Here is a 24,901-nt window from a genome sequence, read left to right on the forward strand (position 1 = left end):
CGACTTAATCACTTGGTGTTGAAACCTGATTGGCTCCGTCAACGCCAGCGGTATCACTGCTGCTTCTCCTGTGGCGCCTCCATTGTGTGAACTTTGAAGTATACCGCGCTACTGCCAAATCAAATGACTCCAAGCACTATGGGACTTAACATCTGAGGTCATTAGTCCCCTAGACTTAGAACAACTTGCGGCCTCCTCAGAACTTGAACCTACAATATTACGAGCCATTGTGTATTAAGATGAAACTACGAGATCGCTAGAAAAATTTCGTTTAAAATTCCTTCCTATGACAACTTCGTTTCTGTTTGGTTCAAATGGCTCTGAGCACTATGGGACTCAACTGCTGTGGTCATCAGTCCCCTAGAACTTAGAACTACTTAAACCTAACTAACCTAAGGACATCACACACATCCATGCCCGAGGCAGGATTCGAACCTGCGACCGTAGCAGTCGTACGGTTCCGGACTGCGCGCCTAGAAGTTTCTGTTTGGGACTCGATTATAAAATAAGAACTGAAGTTTTGTCAACTGTTGTGGAGAATAGATTACGAGACTACGGATCTCACCTTGTATCTTTAATTTGTAGCAACCGAAGTATCTGAGCCATTTACGGTTTGCCGGCCGAAGTGGCCGTGCGGTTCTGGGCGCTGCAGTCTGGAACCGCGAGACCGCTACGGTCGCAGGTTCGAATCCTGCCTAGGGCATGGATGTGTTTGATGTCCTTAGGTTAGTTAGGTTTAACTATTTCTAAGTTCTAGGGGGCTAACGACCGCAGAAGTTGAGTCCCATAGTGCTCAGAGCCATTTGAACCATTTTAATCATTCACGGTTTCTTTTAAATGTTGGGTGTCCCTAGAGGAATCATCAATTGTCAAAGAGGTGACAGGAGCGATCATCCTAGGCAACAGGCTCTGAAATGCATATTTTAAGAGCTTTCAGTAGATCACATTTGTTTCACTGTCTCGAAGATAAAGATGTGCTCATTGTTCTTGAAGTATGAATTTTAGCGCCCAAGTTTACCAGACCTTTTTCCTTCGAAAGGTTGTTCCTGTAATACGCCTGAATACTGACCATTCCTCCTGGGACACCATGTATAATTATGTATTTTTAACGGCATTCGTCAGAGGTAGATGTGAGAGATAGTGGGTTACTTGCAGTAAGAAAAAACTGAGTGGCCCAAAGCCATGGCAAGGCACTGTGACACGAATTGGTATTGGATGTTGAAGCCTATGCGACATATTTATCCAGTACTTTCCTGGCAGAACTCGGTTCCTGAGGCCCTGCATTCAGTTCGGTGGCCTGTTGCCCGCTCCTTTGAGGAACGCACGCCAAACACTTGTGGTCGTACTATGCAGCGGTTTACGCGTGTGGAAATACCGGCTGGGAGACGTTGTAGGCCTACAATAGACATTGTTGACATTGGAAATCCGTACTATTGAAACTCTTATGATATTATGTCACCCACGGGCCCTCACCAATTATCCGTCCTCGTTCAAAGCCGGTTAACTCGCAACCGACTGCCATGTTCACTACACGTCTGCCTGTAACCCACTGTTCAGTTTATTTCGAACAAGTAGTTTTCCACTGACGAACAGGACACCATAATTTTCACCTCCACTGTCAGGTGCAAACAGCACTGCGCCGTCACACTTCTACACGACATGTGACATTTTGCCCAATCATTTCCTCGAAATGCGTAACTCCAAACACTGTCATCCCACTTGTCATTTAAAAAGCTATCGTGAGATCTGAATAAAATACATCATACAATTTAAACTAAAAAACTGACATTGTTTCAATATCTTTGTAGAAAAAGTAGCATCTATTAAAAATCTTATCTAACTGAGAATTGTCGCTTATCAAAATCTTTCTTACTATATTCTGAACAATTTTTGAACTGTTAGCAGGTTCCACGTTACGTAGAACACACTGCTCCAGAAAAAAAAATTATTCACATTTTGTTTTGTGACTTCTACACTGGTTTCTCTTTCATTATATGATTTATAACAGGGATAACACGTAGTGCAAGACTCACCTTCGAATGTCCTGTTAAGGCACTCCCAGAAATGACCCTGAAAAAGAAAATAACATCTATTACACAACAAAAAGGATTTTGCACTTCTTATTTGATCAATTGTGTGTCATCAAGTTGCTTAAAAATTACTATTTCTGAAGTTTCTGCACTTGTATGAAGTCAAATATTTTAGATGTCTCAGATTTGGCTGAATACCAGACTTAAAAGATTGATCTTACATATCACTTATTAGAGATTCTCTTCCTGATTATTGGTTAATCAAGTGTCAGCAGATTTAAAAATTTTGGAGAATTTCGCTTTGGCTGTTATGTGAATGTAAAATATGATTAAGGTTTTTCTCCCCCTGTTATTTACGTCCTGGAAAAGTTTCACCAAGTACATAACTCAATGTTTGTTCCAGTAACTAAAGTGTTTCGTTGTATCATCAAATCACATTCTGACGGGCAAGTGTTTGATATAATAGGACTGCTGCGTTGTTTTCAATTCCACCGTCAAAATCAGCCATGGACAGATTAACTGAAATACGAGAACACAAATGTGTTTTGATGTCTGTTAGCAGGTGTACGCTGAACCTCATAACTTTATTGTATGTGCAGTACTTTCATGTAACGTATCGATGGCCTGTTTTTTTTTTTTTTTTTTCATCAGTCTACTGACTGGATCGATGCGACCCGCCACGAATTCCGTTCCTGTGCTAACCTCTTCATCTCAGAGTTGCAATTGCAACCTACGTCCTGAATTATTTGCTTGACATATTCCAATCTCTGTCTTCCTCTACAGTTTTTGCCCTCTACAGCTCCCACTAGTACCATGGAAGTCATTCCCTCATGTCTTAGCAGATGTCCTATCATCCTGTCCCTTCTCCTTATCAGTGTTTTCCACATATTCCTTTCCTCTCCGATTCTGCATAGAACCTTCTCATTCCTTACCTTATCAGTCCACCAAAAAATGGTTCAAATGGCTCTGAGCACTATGGGACTCAACTGCTGTGGTCATAAGTCCCCTAGAACTTAGAACTACTTAAACCTAACTAACCTAAGGACAGCACACAACACCCAGCCATCACGAGGCAGAGAAAATCCCTGACCCCGCCGGGAATCGAACCCGGGAACCCGGGCGTGGGAAGCGAGAACGCTACCGCACGACCACGAGATGCGGGCTATCAGCCCACCTAATTTTCAACATTCGTCTATAGCACCACATCTCAAATGCTTCGATTCTCTTCTGTCCCGGTTTTCCCACAGTCCATGTTTCACTACCATACAATGCTGTACTCCAGACGTACATCCTCAGAAATTTCTTCCTCAAATTAAGGCCGGTATTTGATATTAGTAGACTTCTCTTGGCCAGCAATGCCTTCTTTGCCATAGCGAGTCTGCTTTTTATGTCCTCCTTGCTCCGTCCGTCATTGGTTATTTTACTGCCTATATAGCAGAATTCCTTAACTTCACTGACTTCGTGACCGTCAATCCTGATGTTAAGTTTCTCGCTGTTCTCATTTCTACTACTTCGCATTACCTTCGTCTTTCTCCGATTTACTCTCAAACCATACTGTGTACTCATTAGACTGTTCATTCCGTTCAGCAGATCATTTAATTCTTCTTCACTTTCACTCAGGATAGCAATGTCATCAGCGAATCGTATCATTGATATCCTTTCACCTTGTATTTTAATTCCACTCTTGAAACTTCCTTTTATTTCCATCATTGCTTCCTCGATGTACAGATTGAAGAGTAGGGGCGAAAGGCTACAGTCTTGTCTCACACCCTTCTTAATACGAGCACTTCGTTCTTGATCGTCCACTCTTATTATTCCCTCTCGGTTGTTGTACATATTGTATATGACCCGTCTCTCCCTATAGCTTACCCCTACTTTTTTTCAGAATCTCGAACAGCTTGCACCATTTTATATTGTCGAACGCTTTTTCCATGTCGACAAATCCTATGAAAGTGTCTTGATTTTTCTTTAGCCTTGCTTCCATTATTAGCCGTAACGTCAGAATTGCCTCTCTCGTCCCTTTACTTTTCCTAAAGCCAAACTGATCTTCACCTAGCGCATTCTCAATTTTCGTTTTCATTCTTCTGTATATTATTCTTGTAAGCAGCTCCGATGCATGAGCTGTTAAGCTGATTGTGCGATAATTCTCGCACTTGTCAGCTCTTGCCGTCTTCGGAATTGTGTGGATGACGCTTTTCCGAAAGTCAGATGGTATGTCCCCAGACTCATATATTCTACACATCAACGTGAATAGTCGTTTTGTTGCCACTTCCCCCAATGATTTTAGAAATCCTGATGGAATGTTACCTATCCCTTCTGCCTTATTTGACCGTAAGTCCTCCAAAGCTCTTTTACATTCCGATTCTAATACTGGATCCCCTATCTCTTCTAAATCGACTCCTGTTTCTTCTTCTATCACATCAGACAAATATTCACCCTCATAGGGGCTTTCAATGTATTCTTTCCACCTATCTGCTCTCTCCTCTGCATTTAACAGTGGAATTCCCGTTGCACTCTTAATGTTACCACCGTTGCTTTTAATGTCACCAAAGGGTGTTTTGACTTTCCTGTATGCTGTTATGTCAGGAAAACGGAATAGAAAAATGGAATGAATATTACAGAATGCTAGAGATTCAAGAAACTGTAAACACCTGCAGAAATGGGCACTAAATTTATTCAAATAAAAACTAAGTTTAAACTATCGCCCAACTTAGAAATCTGTAAATTATGTGACATAGCGTCACTTTCATAGTCTCGATTAAATGACTAATAATTCTAAAAAACAGGACAAGGTAACACTAACTGCATTATATATAGTGATTCATATCTGTAGATGGCGTTGAGATAAGTAATTTAACGCAAGACACAAGGGGTGGCACATGTCGGGAAACACCCAAGAGGTGGATGACAAACATTGAACATGCGAAGTCTCGAGATGACGTATTTAGGCGTACAAGCAATGACTGAGCTTATTGGTCTGTCGCACCTGATCATACCAACCCAAGTCAAGTATTCACGTCAGTGTGGCTCCGGGCCTATGTGCACAACTATAGCGCGTTAGGATCAGGGCTGAAACTCTTTTTTTCATTGGATTGGACAACTATGTGTTTAAATTGAGATCATGTTTAATACGTAATTTACTGGTCTAGCGGTCCCCTCTAGTCTTTTTGTAAAGTACAGTACAACAAAAAATTGGCATACTGAGTCACAAGTAAATGAGTATAAGCCTCCGAACTGCTTCACTGCCAGTAAATGGCTTTACTAACTAAAGTCTGTAAACAAAAAAGAAGGGGAAAAAGGAGAGAAACACAAAACAAGAACAGCTTTCCCTTGGTTACAGAGAGGACAATAATTTTTTAACTTCTACGTTTACAGCAGCGGCGTGCGTCACTGCCCCCTACCGGAGAGGGTACGATCGACCAGCCCAACGGCTGCACGTGCGGCGAGGTAAGTCACCTGGTGACGTCATATATTCAATGTTTGTCATCCACTTTTAGGGTATTTCCCGACGTTTATCTCACAGTCATCTACGTCGCTTTGGTTTTTTTTAAACGTTAATAAGAATAACCCTGTATACACAGACGGGAAAGGGGATGAGTTTCGCTTTGGAGCATCAGTCTGAAATATCCAAACTATATTTAGCAATCTTTTTTAAGATGTTTATTACATAACGTTAACTGGAATACTCTCTTTCAAATTCTAAATGTGGCAGGGGTAAAATACAGGGAGCGAAAGGCTATTTACAATTTGTACAGCAACCAGATGACAGCTATAAGAGTCGAGGGGCATGAAAGGGAAGCAGTGGTCGGGAAAGGAGTGAGACAGGGTTGTAGTCTCTCCCCGATGTTATTCAATCTGTATATTGAGCAAGCAGTAAAGGAAACAAAAGAAATATTCGGAGTAGGTATTAAAATTCTTGGAGAAGAAGTAAAAACTTTGAGGTTCGCCGATGACATTGTAATTCTGTCAGAGACAGCAAAGGACTTGGAAGAGCAGTTGAACGGAATGGACAGTGTCTTGAAAGGAGGATACAAGCTGAACATCAACAAAAGCAAAACGAGGATAATGGAATGTAGTCGAATTATTCGGGTGATGCTGAGGGGATTAGATTAGGAAATGAGACACTTAAAGTAGTAAAGGGGTTTTGCTATTTAGGGAGCAAAATAACTGATGATGGTCGAAATAGAGAGGATATAAAATGTAGACTGGCAATGGCAAGGAAATCGTTTCTGAAGAAGAAAAATTTGTTAACATCGAGTATAGATTTAAGTGTCAGGAAGTCGTTTCTGAAAGAATTTGTATGGAGTGTAGCCATGTATGGAAATGAAACATGGACGATAACCAGTTTGGACAAGAAGAGAATAGAAGCTTTCGAAATGTGGTGCTACAGAAGAATGCTGAAGATAAGGTGGGTAGATCACATAACTAATGAGGAGGTATTGAATAGGATTGGGGAGAAGAGAAGTTTGTGGCACAACTTGACAAGAAGAAGGGACCGGTTGGTAGGACATGTTTTGAGGCATCAAGGGATCATAAATTTAGCATTGGAAGGCAGCGTGGACGGTAAAAATCGTAGAGGGAGACCAAGAGATAAATACACTAAGCAGATTCAGAAGTATGTAGGTTGCAGTAGGTACTGGGAGATGAAGAAGCTTGCACAGGATAGAGTAGTATGGAGAGCTGCATCAAACCCGTCTCAGGACTGAAGACCACAACAACAACAACAACATTACATAACTGGTATTAGATGATAAAACTTTCATTCCATTCGGGACTGATGCCCACCATCAACATCAGAATCAGGTAATGGCTTGGTAGTATGGAATTTTTGTCCGAGAGATCCCATCTGGGGCTATTCGTCCTCCTAGTGCAATGACGTGTGACTCCCATGGGCACGAATACACTATTGAACTCGTTTCGACACTGAAGCAAATAGACTGCGAATGCCATCAAATGGTTCAAATGGCTCTGAGCACTATGGGACTCAACTGCTGAGGTCATTAGTCCCCTAGAACTTAGAACTAGTTAAACCTAACTAACCTAAGGACATCACAAACATCCATGCCCGAGGCAGGATTCGAACCTGCGACCGTAGCGGTCTTGCGGTTCCAGACTGCAGCGCCTTTAACCGCACGGCCACTTCGGCCGGCGCGAATGCCATCTTGAGGAGATTTTTGCCGTACCAGAAACATGCTGTGTCACTTCATGAAGATTCCTGCCTGGGAGCTGGTATGGAAACGTCTTTCTTTCGTATCCCAGGCACGCTCTATGCATGCCAGACCATGAGACCAAGCACATAAGGATGTGTACGTTCCACAATGGGTTTGTAGTGTGAACTGAAGTATGGCTTCTTTCCTTATCCTGTAGGAACACGTCATTTAGTATCACGGTCATGAAGTGTATGCTGACTGCAGGGGTTACCACTATTGCCGCTTACTGGTGAGCAGTCAACTGCTCGTCAACAATAACCAGGTCAGTCCTGTTGTCATATCCAGTAGCTTCCCGCATCGTGAGTGCAGGGGCGCTGTGGATCTCAACAGTAGCTGCTTACTGTGACTTTTCGCCAAGTCATCTAAGGACACGATGCCACACACAGAAGCGAGACTCATCACTGACCACCACCGAAAACCATTCAACGTCCCATCTCAAGATTATGCTGGTTTCTGATGTCTGCAGTAGGGTGTCAACTATAAAAGACACTTCGCAACATGAGATATTCCCCAGGTTCCAGTAATCCATCCCTGATGGTTCGTGGAGAAACTCTGCCATTAACCACTGCCCGACAGATATCACATGACGTGAATCATCTGCTCACCAGAGCCAGTCGAACGAATAAGCCTGCCATCTTCTCGTGGTGTAGTCCTTCAACATCTACATCTACATCCATATTCCGCTAGCCACCTGACGGTGTGTGGCGGAGGGTACTTTGAGTACCTCTATCGGTTCTCCCTTCTATTCCAGTCTCGTATTGTTCGTGGAAAGAAAGATTGTCGGTATGTCTCTGTGTGGGCTGTAATTTCTCTGATTTTATCCTGATGGTCTCTTCGCGAGATATACGTAGGAGGGAGCAATATACTGCTTGACTCTCGAAACTTCAACAAAAGCCCATACCAAGCTACAGAGCGTCTCTCCTGCAGAGTCTTCCACTGGAGTTTATCTATCGTCTCCGTAACGCTTTAGCGATTACTAAATGATCCTGTAACGAAGCGCGCTGCTCTCCGTTGGATCTGCTTTATCTCTTCCACCAACCCTATCTGTTACGGATCCCACACTGGTGAGCAGTATTCAACTAGTGGGTCAACAAGTGTACTGTAACCTACTTCCTTTTTTTTCGGACTGCATTTCCTTAGGATTCTTCCAATGAATCTCAGTCTGCCATCTGCTTTACCGACGATTAACTTTATATGATCATTCCATTTGAAATCACTCCTAATGCCTACTCCCAGGCAATTTATGGAATTAACTGCTTCCAGTTGCTGACCTACTATATTGTAGCTAAATGATAAAGGATCTTTCGTTCTGTGTATTCGCGACACATTACACTTGTCTACATTGAGATTCAATTGCCATTCCCTGCACCCTGCGTCAATTCGCTGCAGATCCTCCTGCATTTCAGTACAATTCTCCAATGTTACATCCTCTCGATATACTACAGCATCATCCGCAAAAAGCCTAAGTGAACTTCCGATGTTATCCACAAGGTCATTTACGTATATTGTGAATAGCAACGGTCCTACGACACTCCCCTGCTACACACCTGAAATCACTCTTACTTCGGAAGACTTCTCTCCATTGAGAATGACTTGCTGCGTTCTATTATCCAGGAACTTCTCAATCCAATCAGACAATTGGTCTGATAATCCATATGCCCTTACTTTGTTCATTAAACGAGTGTGGGGAACTGTATCGAACGCCTTGCGGAAGTCAAGAAACACGGCATCTACCTGGGAACCCGTGTATATGGCCCTCTGAGTCTCGTGGACGAATAGCGCGACCTGGGTTTCACACGATCATCTTTCTCGAAACCCGTGTTCATTCCTACAGAATAGATTTCTAGTCTACAGAAAAGTCATTATACTCGAACATAATACGTGTTCCAAAATTCTACAACTGATCGACGTTAGAGATTGGGTCTATAGTTCTGCACATCTGCTCGGCATCCCTTCTTGAAAACGGGGATGACCTGTGCCCTTTTCCAATCCTTTGGAACGCTACGCTCTTCTAGAGACCTACGATACACCGCTGCAAGAAGGGGGACAAGTTCCTTCGCATACTCTGTGTAAAACTGGTATCCAATCAGGTCCAGCGGTCTTTCCTCTTTTGATCGATTTTAATCGTTTTTCTATCCCTCTGTCATCTATTTCGATATCTACCATTTTGTCATCTGTGTGACAGTCTAGAGAAGACACGAGCAGTCAATGACTTCCAAGACTTCCAACATTTGGGAAAAAGGGAGTGTCTAGGGCAAGAATCCTTTCAGTTATACCCTTTTCTTTCTTGAAGAATCCAGTGGATCTCTGAAATACTTTCTTGACCACTGCCACTTCAACAAGTCCGTATTACGTCAACATTGTTGACCGCAGGCACTCACCAGCTGCTGGGGACACAGCATCCTGACGGCGTCCACGCGTGCCGCCCGCGCCTCCGCGTCCACCGCCATGTCCGCCAGAGACATCTGAAACACACCGGGACACAAAGATCACTCACTGTCACTGTAGCATCACCTACTACAGTAAACAAACGCATCGACAAAAAATGAGCTACGAGATTAATCTGTACAAGTCAATACGTTGAAAGCAATGTAAAAAAAACCCTGTGATCAGGCCCTGAAGGCTACACGATAGTCGTTTGAATGCCGTGTCATCCCCAGCTATGCATCACCATATACGGTATGGAAGGGGATGGGTTCAGCACACCGCACACTCGGCCGTTGTTGACGTTCCGACCTTGCAGCTGCTGACTCTCAATCAGGTAGCTCTTCAATTGGCATGAAGAGGCTATCTGTTCCAGTACCCCTCCCCCCTCCACCTCACCAAGGAAATATCCCTGGCGATACCGGTTCCAACAATGGGCCCTCACATGTGGGTCAGACGCGTTGACCACTCGGAATGGAGGTGAACAGTTCATAAGTTATACATATAAAATCAATGGACATTTTTAAAAGCTGACACTGGTCTTCTGGGCGATGGTGATCTGTACTCGCGTTTGTAATTTGTCTCAGCTATATTATATCTATCTATGTATCTATATTCGAATTCCGCTCCAGCTACTGCCCAGTCTGTGTGCTGACGAGTCCTCTCCATTTGGCTCGGTCCTCCCATCACTTTTCTTCCTCCACTTGCTGCCAGGTCACACCTCTCCTTTCTATAGATATTCTCACTCCCATTTTCCACCGTCTTCTTGGGCGCCCTCTAGGTCTTTTCCCATCCATCTTTAGTTCTTCCATAATTTTGGGGAGTCTCTGCCCACGCATCCTTTTAACATGCCCATACCATCTTAATCTCTTTTTTTCAATTTCTTCTCTCATACTTTCCTGTTTAAGGTCCTTTCTAATCTCTACATTCCTTACTCTGTCCATTCTTGTTTTTCCCTTAATTGCTGTGAGAAATTTCCCATGCTTGCAGTCTGCTCCAGTCCCTTTCTGTCATTGTCCATGTTTCTCCACCATAGGTGACAATAGGGAAGTAATAATTCTTATACATAAGCCTCCCTTCTGTAACCTCCTATTAATTTCGTTCGTTATTCTTCCATCCCTAGATATTTCACTCCCTAAATAAATGAAACTTTCTACCACTTTGAGGGGTTTTCCATTCAAGGCAATATTTCCGTTGATCCCTTTCTCTCTTCCAAATAGAGTCTTTCTCCTTTTCAGCTATATTCTCAAACTTAATGTACAGAAGTTAACGCTGGTTGTGACGTATACGCCCCTATATTACCAATGAATCTCTCGGAGAGCGTGCTATGAACGTGTCAAATTGTCGCATGGTTTATCACTCACCGCTTACATCGAGGCAGAGTTTCAAAGGAAACTGATAACCATAACCACATTCACTTATCTATCAGTGGCCTACGATACAGAGTGGAGAGAAGACGTTGTACACAAGTTTCTTCGTGTGGCTTCTTGCACTTCGACAGCTCTACTAATCGACACTGTGCTCAGCGACCGACTTTTCCATCATGGCATCCGACATCAGATCCACAAGAAAATTGTAAAATGGTTTACCACAGTAATCAGACATCGAGCCAATTTCCTTTAACTCGTTCACTGTAGACACGATAAAAAGAAAACAAATCAGGTTAAGTTACGCCAACGACTTGGGGCAACGCCGGCCGTTGTGGCCGAGTGGTTCTAGGAGCTTCAGTCTGGAACCGCGCGACCGCTACGATCACAGGTTCGAATCCTGCCTCGGGCATGGATGTGTGTGATGTCCTTATGTTAGTTAGGTTTAAGTAGTTGTAAGTTCTAGGGGACTGATGACCTCAGATGTTAAGTCCAATAGTGCTCAGAGCCATTTGAACCATTTTTTAATTTGGGGCAACAATGTATAGCTCAACTGAATACTCAGAAGAAATGCTATCGGATGACATAAAGTTAGTGGGGAAGCACTTTCGCAAATCGAGACTACAACAAAACATCAACAAAACGGAGGTTTCCTACTTCCACATAAATAATAAACTTGCCAGAAGGAAACTTATAATTTGAAAACACTACACTTACAATACAACACCAAATAATCTGGGGTTAACCCACGAGATTATTTTTCAGAGAGCATCTACCATAAAGGGACGAAAAATTGAAAACAAGAAACATCATCCAAAAGCTTTGTGGTACAACCTGGGTAGCATCGGCATCACCACTAAGTTCCTCTGACCTGGGTCTCTTTGTTCTTAAACGCTGAATATTGTCCCCAGTTTGACAAACAAATCACACGCAAAGTAAATAGTCATTCAACCAAATAACACCATGAGAGTGATTGCTGGCGTTATAATATCAGTACCTACGAACTGCTACCGGTCCTGTGCCAATTCCACTCTCACAACTACTTCACATAAGTGCCCTCACGAACCAGTACAAGAAGTTCAATGATAATAAAAACCTATCAGTGCATCAAGATACTGATGACGCAAACCACAACCGACTCTGCTCTAGATGACCACCAACAGGAACAGCAAAGGTCGCTGTGGAATTTGAGTTCAACCTTTACGAACGCACGGACACAAGAATGAACTGGACAACAAAATAATAAAAAGTCGTGTATCACCCGAAAACTACAGGGATTACACTTGTCACCCAAAATGTGATCATTTCTAAACAGAAGTAGAACAAAACATGGCAGATGTGCGTATGTCTTACACAAGGCAACCATCCTCATAGTCTGATTGTGGGAAACCGCAGATCACAGACACGTCACTGACAAATGCCCCAAAGTAACACGTGGAACAGCCGCTCAAATCCCATCTCGTCCACTTGACTTCAGCTTTGATATCAAGTGACCGCGATGGGTTTATAAAGCTCATTTCAATCACATACACCCTTTTCAATGTTGCAGTTTGCATAAATGTTGCAATATGGTTCCGTAACCTTAGAGTATTGCAAAGAAATGAGCCAGAAGATTGAAAAAAACGTGATTTTGAAAATATGTTCGCCCCAAAAATATCTTTTATCTGGCAAAACGTGTGAAACAAAATTTTATACCAGGAAATAAGTCATATTGTTCTGGTAGCAATCACTCTAAGAAATATTCCTGAAAATGCGACCTGAATAGGAACGTGCGCAGTTCAGTATTTGCCCAGTAAGTTGAGCATTTCAGTAGTTACGAATGGAGTTTGAGGTACCTTCTGTAAGCAAGGCTGTGGTAAGCCGCCCCAGAAAATATTTCGCGTCCATCTTTTTCCTTGTTAATTTAACTGCTTTCGTGAGCGTGTTTAACGAAGCAAGTTTCGGCTAAATGGCCCAACTTTCGAACCGGTTTAATTGATTGGTTCCATATCATGTAACGCTTATGCGCATTAACGTGTAAATACCTTACTTTAAATTAACGAGCTGAGGACCCGTCGATCCCCTGAATGGACCGCCAAGGTAGACGATATGGATGGGCATTTGTGAGCACACGGTACCTAGGTTTTTCCACAACAATATTCCTGACCGTCGCTATCAGTTCCGTATTGACAAAACTATTCCTGATAGCTTACGTGCGACAGAGCTTCTCGGTTTTTATTGCAAAGTATCACATATTAATATCGTAACTACCCTTAAATCTTCGGCTGGACTATTAATGAGTAATTCGTTTCCATTAATAGTAAGATATACGCCGTATCTGTGGTTGCAGTCAATGTGGGAAACTCACTCTACACCTCCTTTCCACTTTTTAGTTCGCTCATCCCGAGTTCCTACATTGCAATAGTAGTGCAAGAATGTGGATTTTAATGGTTTAAAGCGATTCTTTTTCTCTGAAACAACTTTTAGCACGAAATGAGTTTTATTAAATTTGAAAATTGAATAGCCTCGTTCGTTGTGAAAGGGGACGGTTGTGTTTGACACGGGTATTTTCAGAAAATTTTACCATAAATGTGAATGAAGTTGCGAATTTCATGAATGTACTCAAGCTCTGTAGTATCGATGTAACCATATTCTTTGTAAGCTTGTGTTTGAGACCAGAGATGTTGGTCAGAGAGTGAGTCGGAGAATCGCTGCAGGCAGTGTGTTTGACAGTCTGGCAACGTGTTTGGTTTGAAAAGGATGGGAGTGTGCCTGCTGTGTAGCGGAGTCAGCATTATTTAAAAAGCATTTTATAATAATCTGTTTTGAGGAAAAATATTAAGGAAATGTTAGATATACTTATTGAATTTAAGTCCTGCGTTTTATGGAAAACACTGTTTTTTCTTGTCACCCAAACATGTTTCGGCAGCTCTGTGCCATCATCAGTGAGTTTTGTTTATTGAAAACTTGGTTTTACATTATATAGATTTGCAGGACAGTTTGTATGGTGTCATTCACTGATAGCCGACGGGATTAGGACACATAACAACATTGTGCATACTGAGTTTTGCGAAGTTAAAAGGCGTTTATTACACAAATTCATTTAATATGTGTATGCAGAGAGCTCAGAATGCGAAAGAAGAAGCTATTAGATAGTTCTGCACAACCATGTAACGTAAAATCAAGTTTTTCAATAAATAAAACCCACTGATGATGGCACAGAGGTGCTGAAACATGTTTGGGTGACAAGGAAAAAGAGTATTTTGCACAAAAGATGGAAACTATATCCTGCAATTTTAACTGCCAACACGGAAAAAAACACAAGAGCTGCAAATCGAAAAAATAAATATTGAGGAAACTAATGATATGAATGAAAGAATGACAAAAGCCAATTTTTAAGATAAACTGTGTAGTTTCTTATTGTTAGAATATTGCGTATGGTTGAAGCTCGCTGTAGGAATCTTACAATACAACATAAGGTCTAGTCTTACAGTTGAAACAAGCGTCAAGGAAGGCAACTGTGCGCGGGAATGTTATTAAGAAAAATTTCGATAATTTGTCAAGGTCTCAGAACTTCAAGAAGAAGTCGTATTGTTGTCGTGCCTTGATGAACATAGTTAAACTTGGAGTCTTCGTTCTCTTTTACCAGTCGTTAAGCTTAGTTCCCTAATTTTATTTTCTTTCGTGACTCTGTTTGTACACTCTTATTGCACATGGTGGGTTGTGTAGTTAGAAGCATTTATGAAAACTGATTAATACCGTCTTGCACTGCACGTTGCAGGTACGGCAGATGAAATTTGAATTTTGGCAGTCACAGGTATGCCAAAAAATATAGTTACAGTCGAAGTTCATGTCCATTGTAAAGCACAATGACTGTCAGAGTGTCTATGTGCAAATATCAGTATCAGTCCTGAAGCTTAATACCAACATAAGATTTCATTAAACAGCTGTCTTTTGAATTTTCAAGCAGTTTCATCAGAAAGTCAGATGTGTCAATTTTTACGTTGATTTGCTCTGTAATTATGATAGCAAATGGTACAGTGATTGTTTACAAGACTAAGATAAAGATTATCTGTATTAAGGGCCAACATTTTAATCTGAGTCATTTGTTTTGCATCAGATGGCATAAGTAAATTTCACTGGAAACGGTTTGCTTTCTAGATTTCGCACATCACTCAGATCTTTCTGTTGCTATGGATTAGAATTTGAGTATTTCGATATCTACATAAATTTATACACATCCCAGATACCAACTCGACAATTGACAATCACAAGTTTAAGGTTGCAATATTGTGATAAGTAAAAATTGCTACCACCCTATAGCTGAGATGCTGAGTCGCGGACAGCCACAACAAGTTTAAGTTTTAGATATTACTTTCAGTTGTACAAAACGTTCTCCAGTGACGCCTCATTATGGCAAGTTAGGGTGAAGTACCCCAGAGTAGGTTCGCTAGTCAATTTAGTATGGGCCCTAACTAAACGAGCGCACGATCGAAGTACGTCTTGGACCCTGTAGATGAAATACAAGTTATGGAAAATCCTACATAGACACTGGTGCTCACGGAAATCTCTTCGTTATTTCTAAGTGAACAATCCTTTATGTTCCTTCGAAGACTTATGAAAGCCTCTGTGCTGTACAAGTAATTCCCTGCTCTTCGCTTAATCACATCGCATCTGCTACACGTGTTTCACTGCAACTTCAGGCCATCCGTCACATCTGTTAAAAAACCGACTCCTCCGATTTCTGCATACCGAAGAATCTCTGTTTGCACTGTGAAGTAGTCTTGCCCACTTTTCCACACACGGATTCTACACAAAATAGTTCCTTTTGAACTCGCCTAACAGTGCGTAAAACGTTCCTTTTTTACTGCAGCGACAGTCACTACAAACGAGCGTTCTTGAGCTAATCCCTCTTTGAAGCTTATTTCCGAATAATAAACAAAAAAAGTTACTAGACGTCTTTTCTATGATGAGATGATTACCGACAGCCACAATAAAAATCGGTACCGGTACAGTAAGTAAATCTTTGAAGAGTCATTTGTATGACATTAACAATTACGATTACCTGGTTTATATTTATCACTTAGCAGCTCAGTCTGGTCCATAGTGTGATACAGAGACGATGTTAAACTGCATTTCTCCACATAACTGGGTGGAAGAGTCAGTTCAAAGATTGGAGGAACAATCACTCTGCTGACTAGTTTGACGTGGTCTGCTATGACTTTCTCTTCTGTGCTAACCTTCAAAATAGCGCTGGCAGCCAGCGTCCTTAACTATTTGTCGGATATATTCCGATATCTGTCTTCCGGTAGAGTTTTTATTCCCCAAGGAAATTATTCCCTGATCTCTTAATACATGTCTTATTATCCTGTTTCTTCTTCTTGTGAAGATTTTCTACATTTTCCTTTCTTTGCCGATTGTGTAGAGAAGCTCCTCATTTCTTATGTTATTAGACCACCTCGTTTTTAACCCCCTCGTGTAGCACCACATCTCATACTCATAGACCATGACTCACTATCATATAATGCTGTGCTCTAAATGTACGTCCTCAGAAAATTCTTCCTCAGATTAAGGCCAATATTTCACACTAGGAGACTTCCTTTGAAAAATGACACATTACCTACTTGAGCCGCAGGCACAGTACTTTATTTATACAACCATCTTCAGTCTTCTGACGATCAGGTCCATTAAAGTAATCACAGCATCATGTTAGGTGAAACATAAAGTCATTATCGTCAGACGGTAAAACCTTGAATAATATACTGTTATAATGTTGTTGTAGTTGTTATGGTCTTCAGTCCAGAGACTGGTTTGATGCAGCTGTCCATGCTACACTATCCCGTGCAAGCTTCTTCAGCTCCCAGTACCTACTGTAACCTACATCCTTCTGAATCTCCTTAGTGTATTCATCTCTTGGTCCACCTCTACGATTTTTACCCTCCACGCTGCCCTCCAATACGAAATTGGTGATCCCTTCATGCCTCAGAGTATGTCCTACCAACCGATCCCTTCTTCTAGTCAAGCTGTGCCACAAATTTCTCTTCTCACCATTTCTATTCAATACCTCCTCATTAGTTATGTGGTCTACTCATCTAATCTTCAGCATTCTTCTGTAGCGCCACATTTCGAAAGCTTCTATTCTCTTCTTATCTAAACTATTTATCGTCCATCACTTCCATAGATGGCTACACTCCACACAAATACTTTCAGACATTTTAATCTATAATCGATGTTAACAAATTTCTCTACTTCAGAAATGCTTTCCTTGCCGTTGCCATTCTACATAAATCACGTCATGAGTCTATAAAAACTGTGCCAGAGAGTGTACTTATTCCTGCTAAAACTGTAATCGTCGTTAACGCTGTGAAAACATTGATATCACACATACGATATGATGACAGTGTATTATTCAAGGTTTTATCATCTGACTATAACGATTAACGATTTTATATTTTGGCTAACATGTGGCTGTGAATATTTTTATGAACCTGATGACAGTCAGACTACTGAAACTAGTTGTATAAACATTTTACCACCAGCTAAAAGCGGTAATATGAAATTTTTCAAATGTATTAGTACCTCCTGAAAATATGTTGTGACTTCTCTTTTTTGACAGGACTGCCCATCTATGGTACTATGTGTTTAATGTTCTCCTTGCTTCGTCTCTCATGTGCCCCTTTGCTTCCAAAGTAGCAGAATTCCTTAACTTTGTTTACTTCGTGGTCCCTAATTTTGCTATTACGTTTATCGCTAATCTAAGGGCCGGCCACTTTCTACACGATCGCGCCTAGTAAAACACTTCGAGTTGACAGTTTTATCTTCGAGATTCTGAAGAAATATGTTCTTTTGTGATCTGAAGTGAATTTCATTTAGCAACGCTTTTCAGCCAGTGTTTTAGGTGCCTTGGAATGGTGTCAAGCCGAGAGTTTTGAAATACTATCATTTTAAACGTTACATCTACGTGTAAGTGCTTACGAGCTGCCTCCCATCGAGTTTTCGCTTGGCTAATTGCTTAATGTCGGCCGACGTCCGAAGTCGGCGCTGCCACACTCCGCCAGTTACGGTGGTCGGCCCCCGTCTCTGGGCGACTTCCCAGCAGGTAAACCCATTTTGGATGCATGAGTGATTTCGTGCAACCGTTCATCAGGGGAGATTGTACAGCACGATATCGCTTTCGCTATAAAGTAAATCAGTAAATAAATGAAGAGTTAACGTCCGGGCGGAGGCTGATTTTTAATTAAAGCCCGTCATTATCCTAACGACGCGATGAATGAGAGGGTCGTGGCGGGCTACCGTCCATAATTCAACAGCCGCTGCCTGAAGGAGCGGGCCCGGTCCTCCGACGTGGCGTGGCGAAGCCTGCCGCTAACCGGAAATCAATCTCCCTCCCCGCGCGTTGCGTGTTGTCCCACCACCGCTGTGGCCGCCGTCGCGCGTGGACAACTCGGCTCGTTTGTCAGACCCCGCGGGAACTTCACAGCGAGTCGTTTTCTCATAACAGAGCAGACGACTGTGCTCTCGTTCCTCTTACGGTGTAGGATCAGTGTAGTCCTACTACGACGTCACAGTCCGGTGACAGCTCACAAGTGTAAAACCATAGCTCGCCATAATACGGCCTTCTGCTGCTACAGACGTGCTCCCTGCATTCCGTGCTGATGATACTTCTTTTATGGCTATACTGCTCGCCAAATGCTGGTTTCTGTGCTGAGAGACGGCTTTCCGGCAGATATGAAATACTTTTCTTACCGTCTGATTCCTTCTCTCAATATAGAACAAATTTTGTTTTCATTATCTACGCGAAATTTTAAAGATTTTGTAGAGATAAAAAAACCCATTGCGTAAGGTTCGCGTATGGTTTATTTTGGCTCATATATGGTACTAGAGAGCAAAGGACTTGGAAGAGCAGTTGAACGGAATAGACAGTGTCTTGAAAGGAGGATACAAGATGAAAATCAACAGAAGCAAAACGAGGATAATGGAACGTAGTCGAATTAAGTCGGGTGATGCTGAGGGAATTAGATTAGGAAACGAGACACTTAAAGTAGTAAAGGAGTTTTGCTATTTGGGGAGCAAAATAACTGATGATGGTCGAAGTAGAGAAGATCTAAAATGTAGACTGGCAATGGCAAGGAAAGCGTTTCAGAAGAAGAGAAATTTCTTAACATCGAGTATAGACTTAAGTGTCAGGAAGTAGTTTCTGAAAGTATTTGTATGGAGTGTAGCCATGTATGGAAGTGAAACATGGACGATAAATAGTTTGGATAAGAAGAGAATAGAAGCTTTCGAAATATGGTGCCAAAGAAGAATGCTGAAGATTAGATGTGTAGATCACATAACTAATGATGAAGTATTGAATAGAATTGAGGAGAAGAGGAGTTTGTGGCACAATTTGACAAAAAGAAGGGACCGGTTGGTAGGACATGTTCTGAGACATCAAGGGATCACAAATTTAGCACTGGAGGGCAGCGTGGAGGGTAAAAACCGTAGAGGGAGACCAAGAGATGAATACACTAAGCAGATTCAGAAGGAAGTAGGTTGCAATAAGTACCGGGAGATCAAGAAGCTTGCACAGGATAGGGTAGCATGGTGAGGTGCATCAAACCATTCTCAGGACTGAAGACCACAACAACAACATCATGGTAGTAAATGAAATGTAGATAAGCACCCCGTCGTTAGACCACGAGTGGCCTACCGGGACCATCCGACCGCCATGTCATCCTCAGTGGAGGATGCGGATAGGAGGGGCGTGGGGTCAGCACACCGTTCTCCCGGTCGTGATGATGGTATTCTTGAGCGAAGCCGCTACTATTCGGTCGAATAGCTCCTCAGTTGGCATCACGAGGCTGAGTGCACCCCGAAAAATGGCAACACCGCATGGCGGCCTGGATGGTCACCCATCCAAGTGATGACCACGCCCGACAGCGCTTAACTTCGGTGATCTCACGGGAACTGGTGTATCGACTGCGGCAAGGCCGTTGCCGAAATGTAGATAAGACATGAGAATTTTATTTAAAATTGATAGCAGAACGATATCTGACTTATTTCTCGAGTTATTGGGTTCTATATCCGAAGGACGGTCGCGTGCGACACACCCATTCCGTCCTTGCGCTTCGCGAATCATGTCGTCATAACAATCCTCATATGTGACAAAGAATACAGAGTACGGAAGCGAGGTTTCTTGGAAATTACAGGACGCAGTTAGGCACATATGTTGGACAATAAACTGTAGAAACCTTTTGTGGAAGTAACTCGTCCACAGCAGTGCGAGGTCGGCAACTAAGGACGCATACAGACGCCCATAGCACCAAAGGAAGACCCAGCTGGCGCTAGTATACAAGCCCACAGCACCTGTGGAGCGGCGTAGTAGGATCTGCATACAGGCCCATGGCAGCGAAAGGACTAATCCCTCTCTTGCTTGACGTCTTAAGTGACTGATCACGGTTCAGCTTCGAATACAGCACGACGTCAACTCTAGCTATGAAGTTCATTGGTAAATACGGCGAACCCTCTCTGAATTTTCGTTCCTCATTCTTCTACTTTTTTCCGTTCCATATTATAGAGCAAGAAGAAAGAAGCTACAGCTTAGCGTCTTGTCAGCAACTGCATCGTGAGAGCGAGTCATCCTCATTGTTTTCGGTAGGATGGCTGAAAGAGACGGCCACTGCATTGTAATTCCACTGCCGTTAATTATTTTTGTGCAATATTTATTTTATTTTCCTCCTAAAACGTATCTTTGAAGCTCAGAGGAAAGCAAAGCAGTTTTCAGCTTATCGTTTACTCGGTGTTCTGATTGGTCGTCCTGTGTCTTCACCTTTTGTAGCGTAGATATCCACGCGATCAAGTATGCTCTTGTATAATTTTGTGCCTCGTAAGGAACATAAACATTTGAATTAAAATGTCATCACTTAGAGCGCGATTGGAAAGGATTCATCAGAAACTAAGGCGTAAAAAACAGGATTGATCATTCGCAGTTAGAAACCTCAATATCCCTCGTCGTTAAATATGTTTGTTTTCCTGTTAAAATATTATTTATATTTGTTTTCTGGCGTTCCGTGTATTGTTGAACCAAGCGGCTAAGACGACTCAGAGTTAAAGTTCTATGGATGGAGTGGTAATGGTCATAGTTGGTTATACATTGTTGAATGTAAAGCAACGATACAGAGTTTATAAATACCAGTATCATTTCTATTAAGATTATCTCTCATGAACGTATTGTTTTTTCTTCTGTACATGAATCCGTGACTTCATCCTTCGTTACATTTCACCACTATAAGTATTTATTTATTCATATTCGTGTACGTTGTGCATGATTAAAGAATATTCTGATTTGGAAAACGTTATATTTTGAAACTACCAAGAGATAGCAATAAAACAATCCTTTATTTACTACAGGTTCCGATCATCTGATAATCTTGACGTATCAGAAAAGTATTTACAACAACCCGCACGTAGATCAAAGCCCTCTTGCGTCATTATCGTCAGTAGTAAAATTCGTTATACAGTCAACAGTAATATTTAACCGTACCTTTAACAACTCTTCGCAATCAGATTTTTTTTTTTTTCACCGAGTGTATTCGTGGAACCTGTTTATTATAGTGCACGAAGACTGATTAACTGGTGCAGTACATTTTATTATTGACTGTGTAATGTATTTCACTGCTGATGATATTGACGCATGACATCTACTATTTTGACACCACAGTAAGACCGTTGCCATGTGCGCTGTTATAAATAATTTTATGATAGCTGAATATGATCAGATGATCAAAAGCGGTAATCTTTTTTCCCTGCCTGTATGCCGCATCTTCACGGGGTCGGCATGCCTATAACTGGATTTGGCAGTGTTAGTGCAAGAAGGTAGCCGGCTGCACTCTCTCTGTCGCCAGCCCTTCTCCCCTCAAGATGGAATTTGTGTACGCCAATTCTCTGCGTGTAGTGTTAGCCCGCGAGAGACTGTGTCGAGTTTTCTAAACGCATGAAAATCGTTCAGCTAACGCGTTACTTGGGTACCGTCACGGTATTCATGTAGTCAGATGGAAACCGACAACGGTCCTTGTTAATTCTCCAGGTGGATTCGATCCACGGTCGGAGAGCCTCATTTAATCCCGGAAGCGGATTGCTAATGCACGCTGGTAAACGTGCTGGTTTATCCAAACTGGTAGTAAATAAACAATTATTTTACCAGCAGCTGTTGCTGTTCGGCCGGACACTGTGGCCGAGCGGTTCTAGGCGCTTCAGACCGGATCTGCGCTGCTGCTACGGTAGCAGGTTCGAATCCTGCCTCGGCTATGGATGTGTGTGACGTCCTTAGGTTAGTTAGGTTTTATTAGTTCAAAGTCTAGGGGACTGCTGACCTCAGATGTTAAGTCCCATAGTGATTAGAACGATTTGAACCATTTTTTTCCTTCCTGTTCGTAAAATATCACCTTTTCTCAAATAATGACTATAAGGTAACACCAGCACAAAATATCTGGCAGTCATTGAAAAAAAATCAGGAAATAAATGCCTGGGTGACAGTACAAATACGTAGGGACTTCAGAAAGAAGGTTAATACACGTCGTCCGACGCCTAAAAGTATTGTGCAACAGGAGTGGACCATTGCCAGAAGAGATTGCGTTTTCCGTGTTTCCTGCATACACAGCTCTGCTACCGTACGGGGAACAGTTGCGTCACGGTGTCGGATTGAAATGGAGGAGAAATTGTAAAGCTGAAGTAAGCGTTACAAAATGTCTAAACTGCACACAGGTTCACAGTGAACTTCTGGCAGTATAAGAACGACATGCAACGTCACGTATTGAAATCGTGCCAAATATTTGACCATATTCGCACAAATTTGACACTGATCGGGAAATGCAGATCTCGCGCCATACTATTTTCGACAAGCTGAAACAACATAGAGGGGAACGGTGGGGACGTTCAAACAACGGTTGTCGAACGGCTCTGTGTCCAAGGAACGGATATCTGTCGTCGAGGAACGGATTGATTCGTAGAATATTCCGGTCATCGTTTACAGAGATTTGGTGACTATTGTGAAAAATAGTTAAATGTTTCTGCGTCACTTTTAAGTGAAGTTCGGCATTCAAGAAGAGTTACTTTGCCTGCCAAAATAATGTGTACCTTAATTTTCGAGTCCCCTCGTACTTAATCCTGGTACTTCTGTTAGTCCAGATTTTCAACAACTGCATCATCTTCCTCGATACGGTTTAAAATCAGTTCTTGCGACTGAGTGCAGTCTCGCTTTCTTTTACCCACATGTCCGTTCCGTCATGTTTGTGCACATGTTTGAACAACGGCGTCAACATGTTCGTAGCATCGCAGTCTTATTTTCATTACTTATTTCTGGAATAATCGAATATGTATCGCAGTCACGCGATGAATGTCCATCTGTAGGCAAATAAAGGCGAATATGCACCATGAAATTTTCCTATCACGTACTACAATTACTTACAACCAAGTATGGAGCGAGAACATCATGAAAGGTTTAAGATGACATTGAATTCCTTCAACCCCTCGGTTCTTCCAGAGATGCTTGGATCGTATCCTGAAAAGACGTATCAGTTCTGCTTCCCACAGTTTTCCTGGGCCACATGCTCCTCAGTTCAGTTTATAGTGAATCTGATGCAGTTAACACGCAGTCTTAATTCCACCTTGTTGTGCACGTGCAGAAGTAACCACGGCTTACATGAGAGTTATCACAGTTTATCCTCAAATGCTCTCCAATCTTTTACAGAAACAAATCTGCAGTTATAAGAGTCGAAGGAAATGAAAGGGAAACGGGAGTTGAAATGGGAATGACAGAGGGTTGTAGGATATTCCCGAAGTTATTTAATCTGTACATGGAACAAACAGTAGAGGGATGCAAAGAACAATTAGGAGGAGGATATAAAGTTCAGGGAGAAGTAAAAACCGTGAGGTTTGCTGATGGCACTATAAATCTGTCGGAGATAGCGAAGGACCAGGAAGATCATTTGAACGGAATCGATAGTGTCTTGAAAAATGGTTATAAGACGAGTATCAGCAAAAGTAAAACCAAGCTATAGGACCTAATGGTAGTACATCAGGCGACGCTGCATGAATCAGATTAGGAAATGAGACACTAAAATAGTTGATGAGTTGGCCAGTAAAATAACCGATGATGGCCGGAGAAGAGAGGATGTAAAACGCAGACAAGCTATAGCAAGAAGAGCGTTACTGGAAAAAAGAAGCTTATTAACTTCTAATGTCAATTAAAGTCTTAGGAAGCCTTTTATGAAGATATCTGTTTGGAGTGTAGCCTTGTATGGAAGTGTAAAGTGTATGATAAACACTTTAGACAAGAAGAGAACAGAAGTTTTTGAAGTGTGGAGCCGTAGAAGAATGCTGAAGATTAGGTGGTCAGACCGTGTGATTAACGAGGAGGGACTGAATCAAATTGTGTGAAAGGAAAATTATTGCACAACTTGACTAAAAGGAGCGATCGGTTCTTAGGACACATTTTGAGGCATGGAGGTAGTATCAGTGCGGTACAGAAGCGAAGTGTGTTTGTAAAAATTGTAGAGGGCGACCAAGGGATAAATACAGTAAGCAGATTCAAATGAATATATTTGGAGATGAAAAGGTTTGCAGAAGCGTCGAGAACAGTATTAAACCAATCTTCGGCAATGAGGTCTGGAACAGAAAACACTTCGATGGCATCTGTGGTGTCACCGCCAGACACCACACTTGCTAGGTGGTAACTTAAATCGGCCGCGGTCCATGTAGTACATCTCGGACCCGCGTGTCGCCACTGTGATCGCAGACCTAGCGCCACCACCAAGGCAGGTCTCGTGATACGAGAGAGGACTCGACCCCAGTTGTACGCGAACCTAGCTATCGCCCAGTTGTACGAGAACCAAGCTACCGCCCAGTTGTA

At 42.2% G+C, this 24,901-nt stretch overlaps 1 protein-coding gene across 1 annotated transcript in view; it reads right to left on the reverse strand.

Moving 5' to 3' along the window:
* LOC124775138 (reversion-inducing cysteine-rich protein with Kazal motifs) overlaps positions 1 to 24,901 on the reverse strand; it is a 371,470-nt gene that overhangs the window by 96,488 nt on the left and 250,081 nt on the right. Inside the window, exons 3-4 of the mRNA XM_047249978.1 lie at positions 9,622 to 9,705; positions 2,034 to 2,070 (exon numbers count right to left, since the gene is read on the reverse strand). Coding sequence (XP_047105934.1) covers positions 2,034 to 2,070; positions 9,622 to 9,705 — 121 coding nt within the window. The remainder of the gene's footprint in view (positions 1 to 2,033; positions 2,071 to 9,621; positions 9,706 to 24,901) is intronic.

Source organism: Schistocerca piceifrons, chromosome 2, assembly GCF_021461385.2.
Source record: "Schistocerca piceifrons isolate TAMUIC-IGC-003096 chromosome 2, iqSchPice1.1, whole genome shotgun sequence".
NCBI lineage: Eukaryota > Metazoa > Arthropoda > Insecta > Orthoptera > Acrididae > Schistocerca > Schistocerca piceifrons.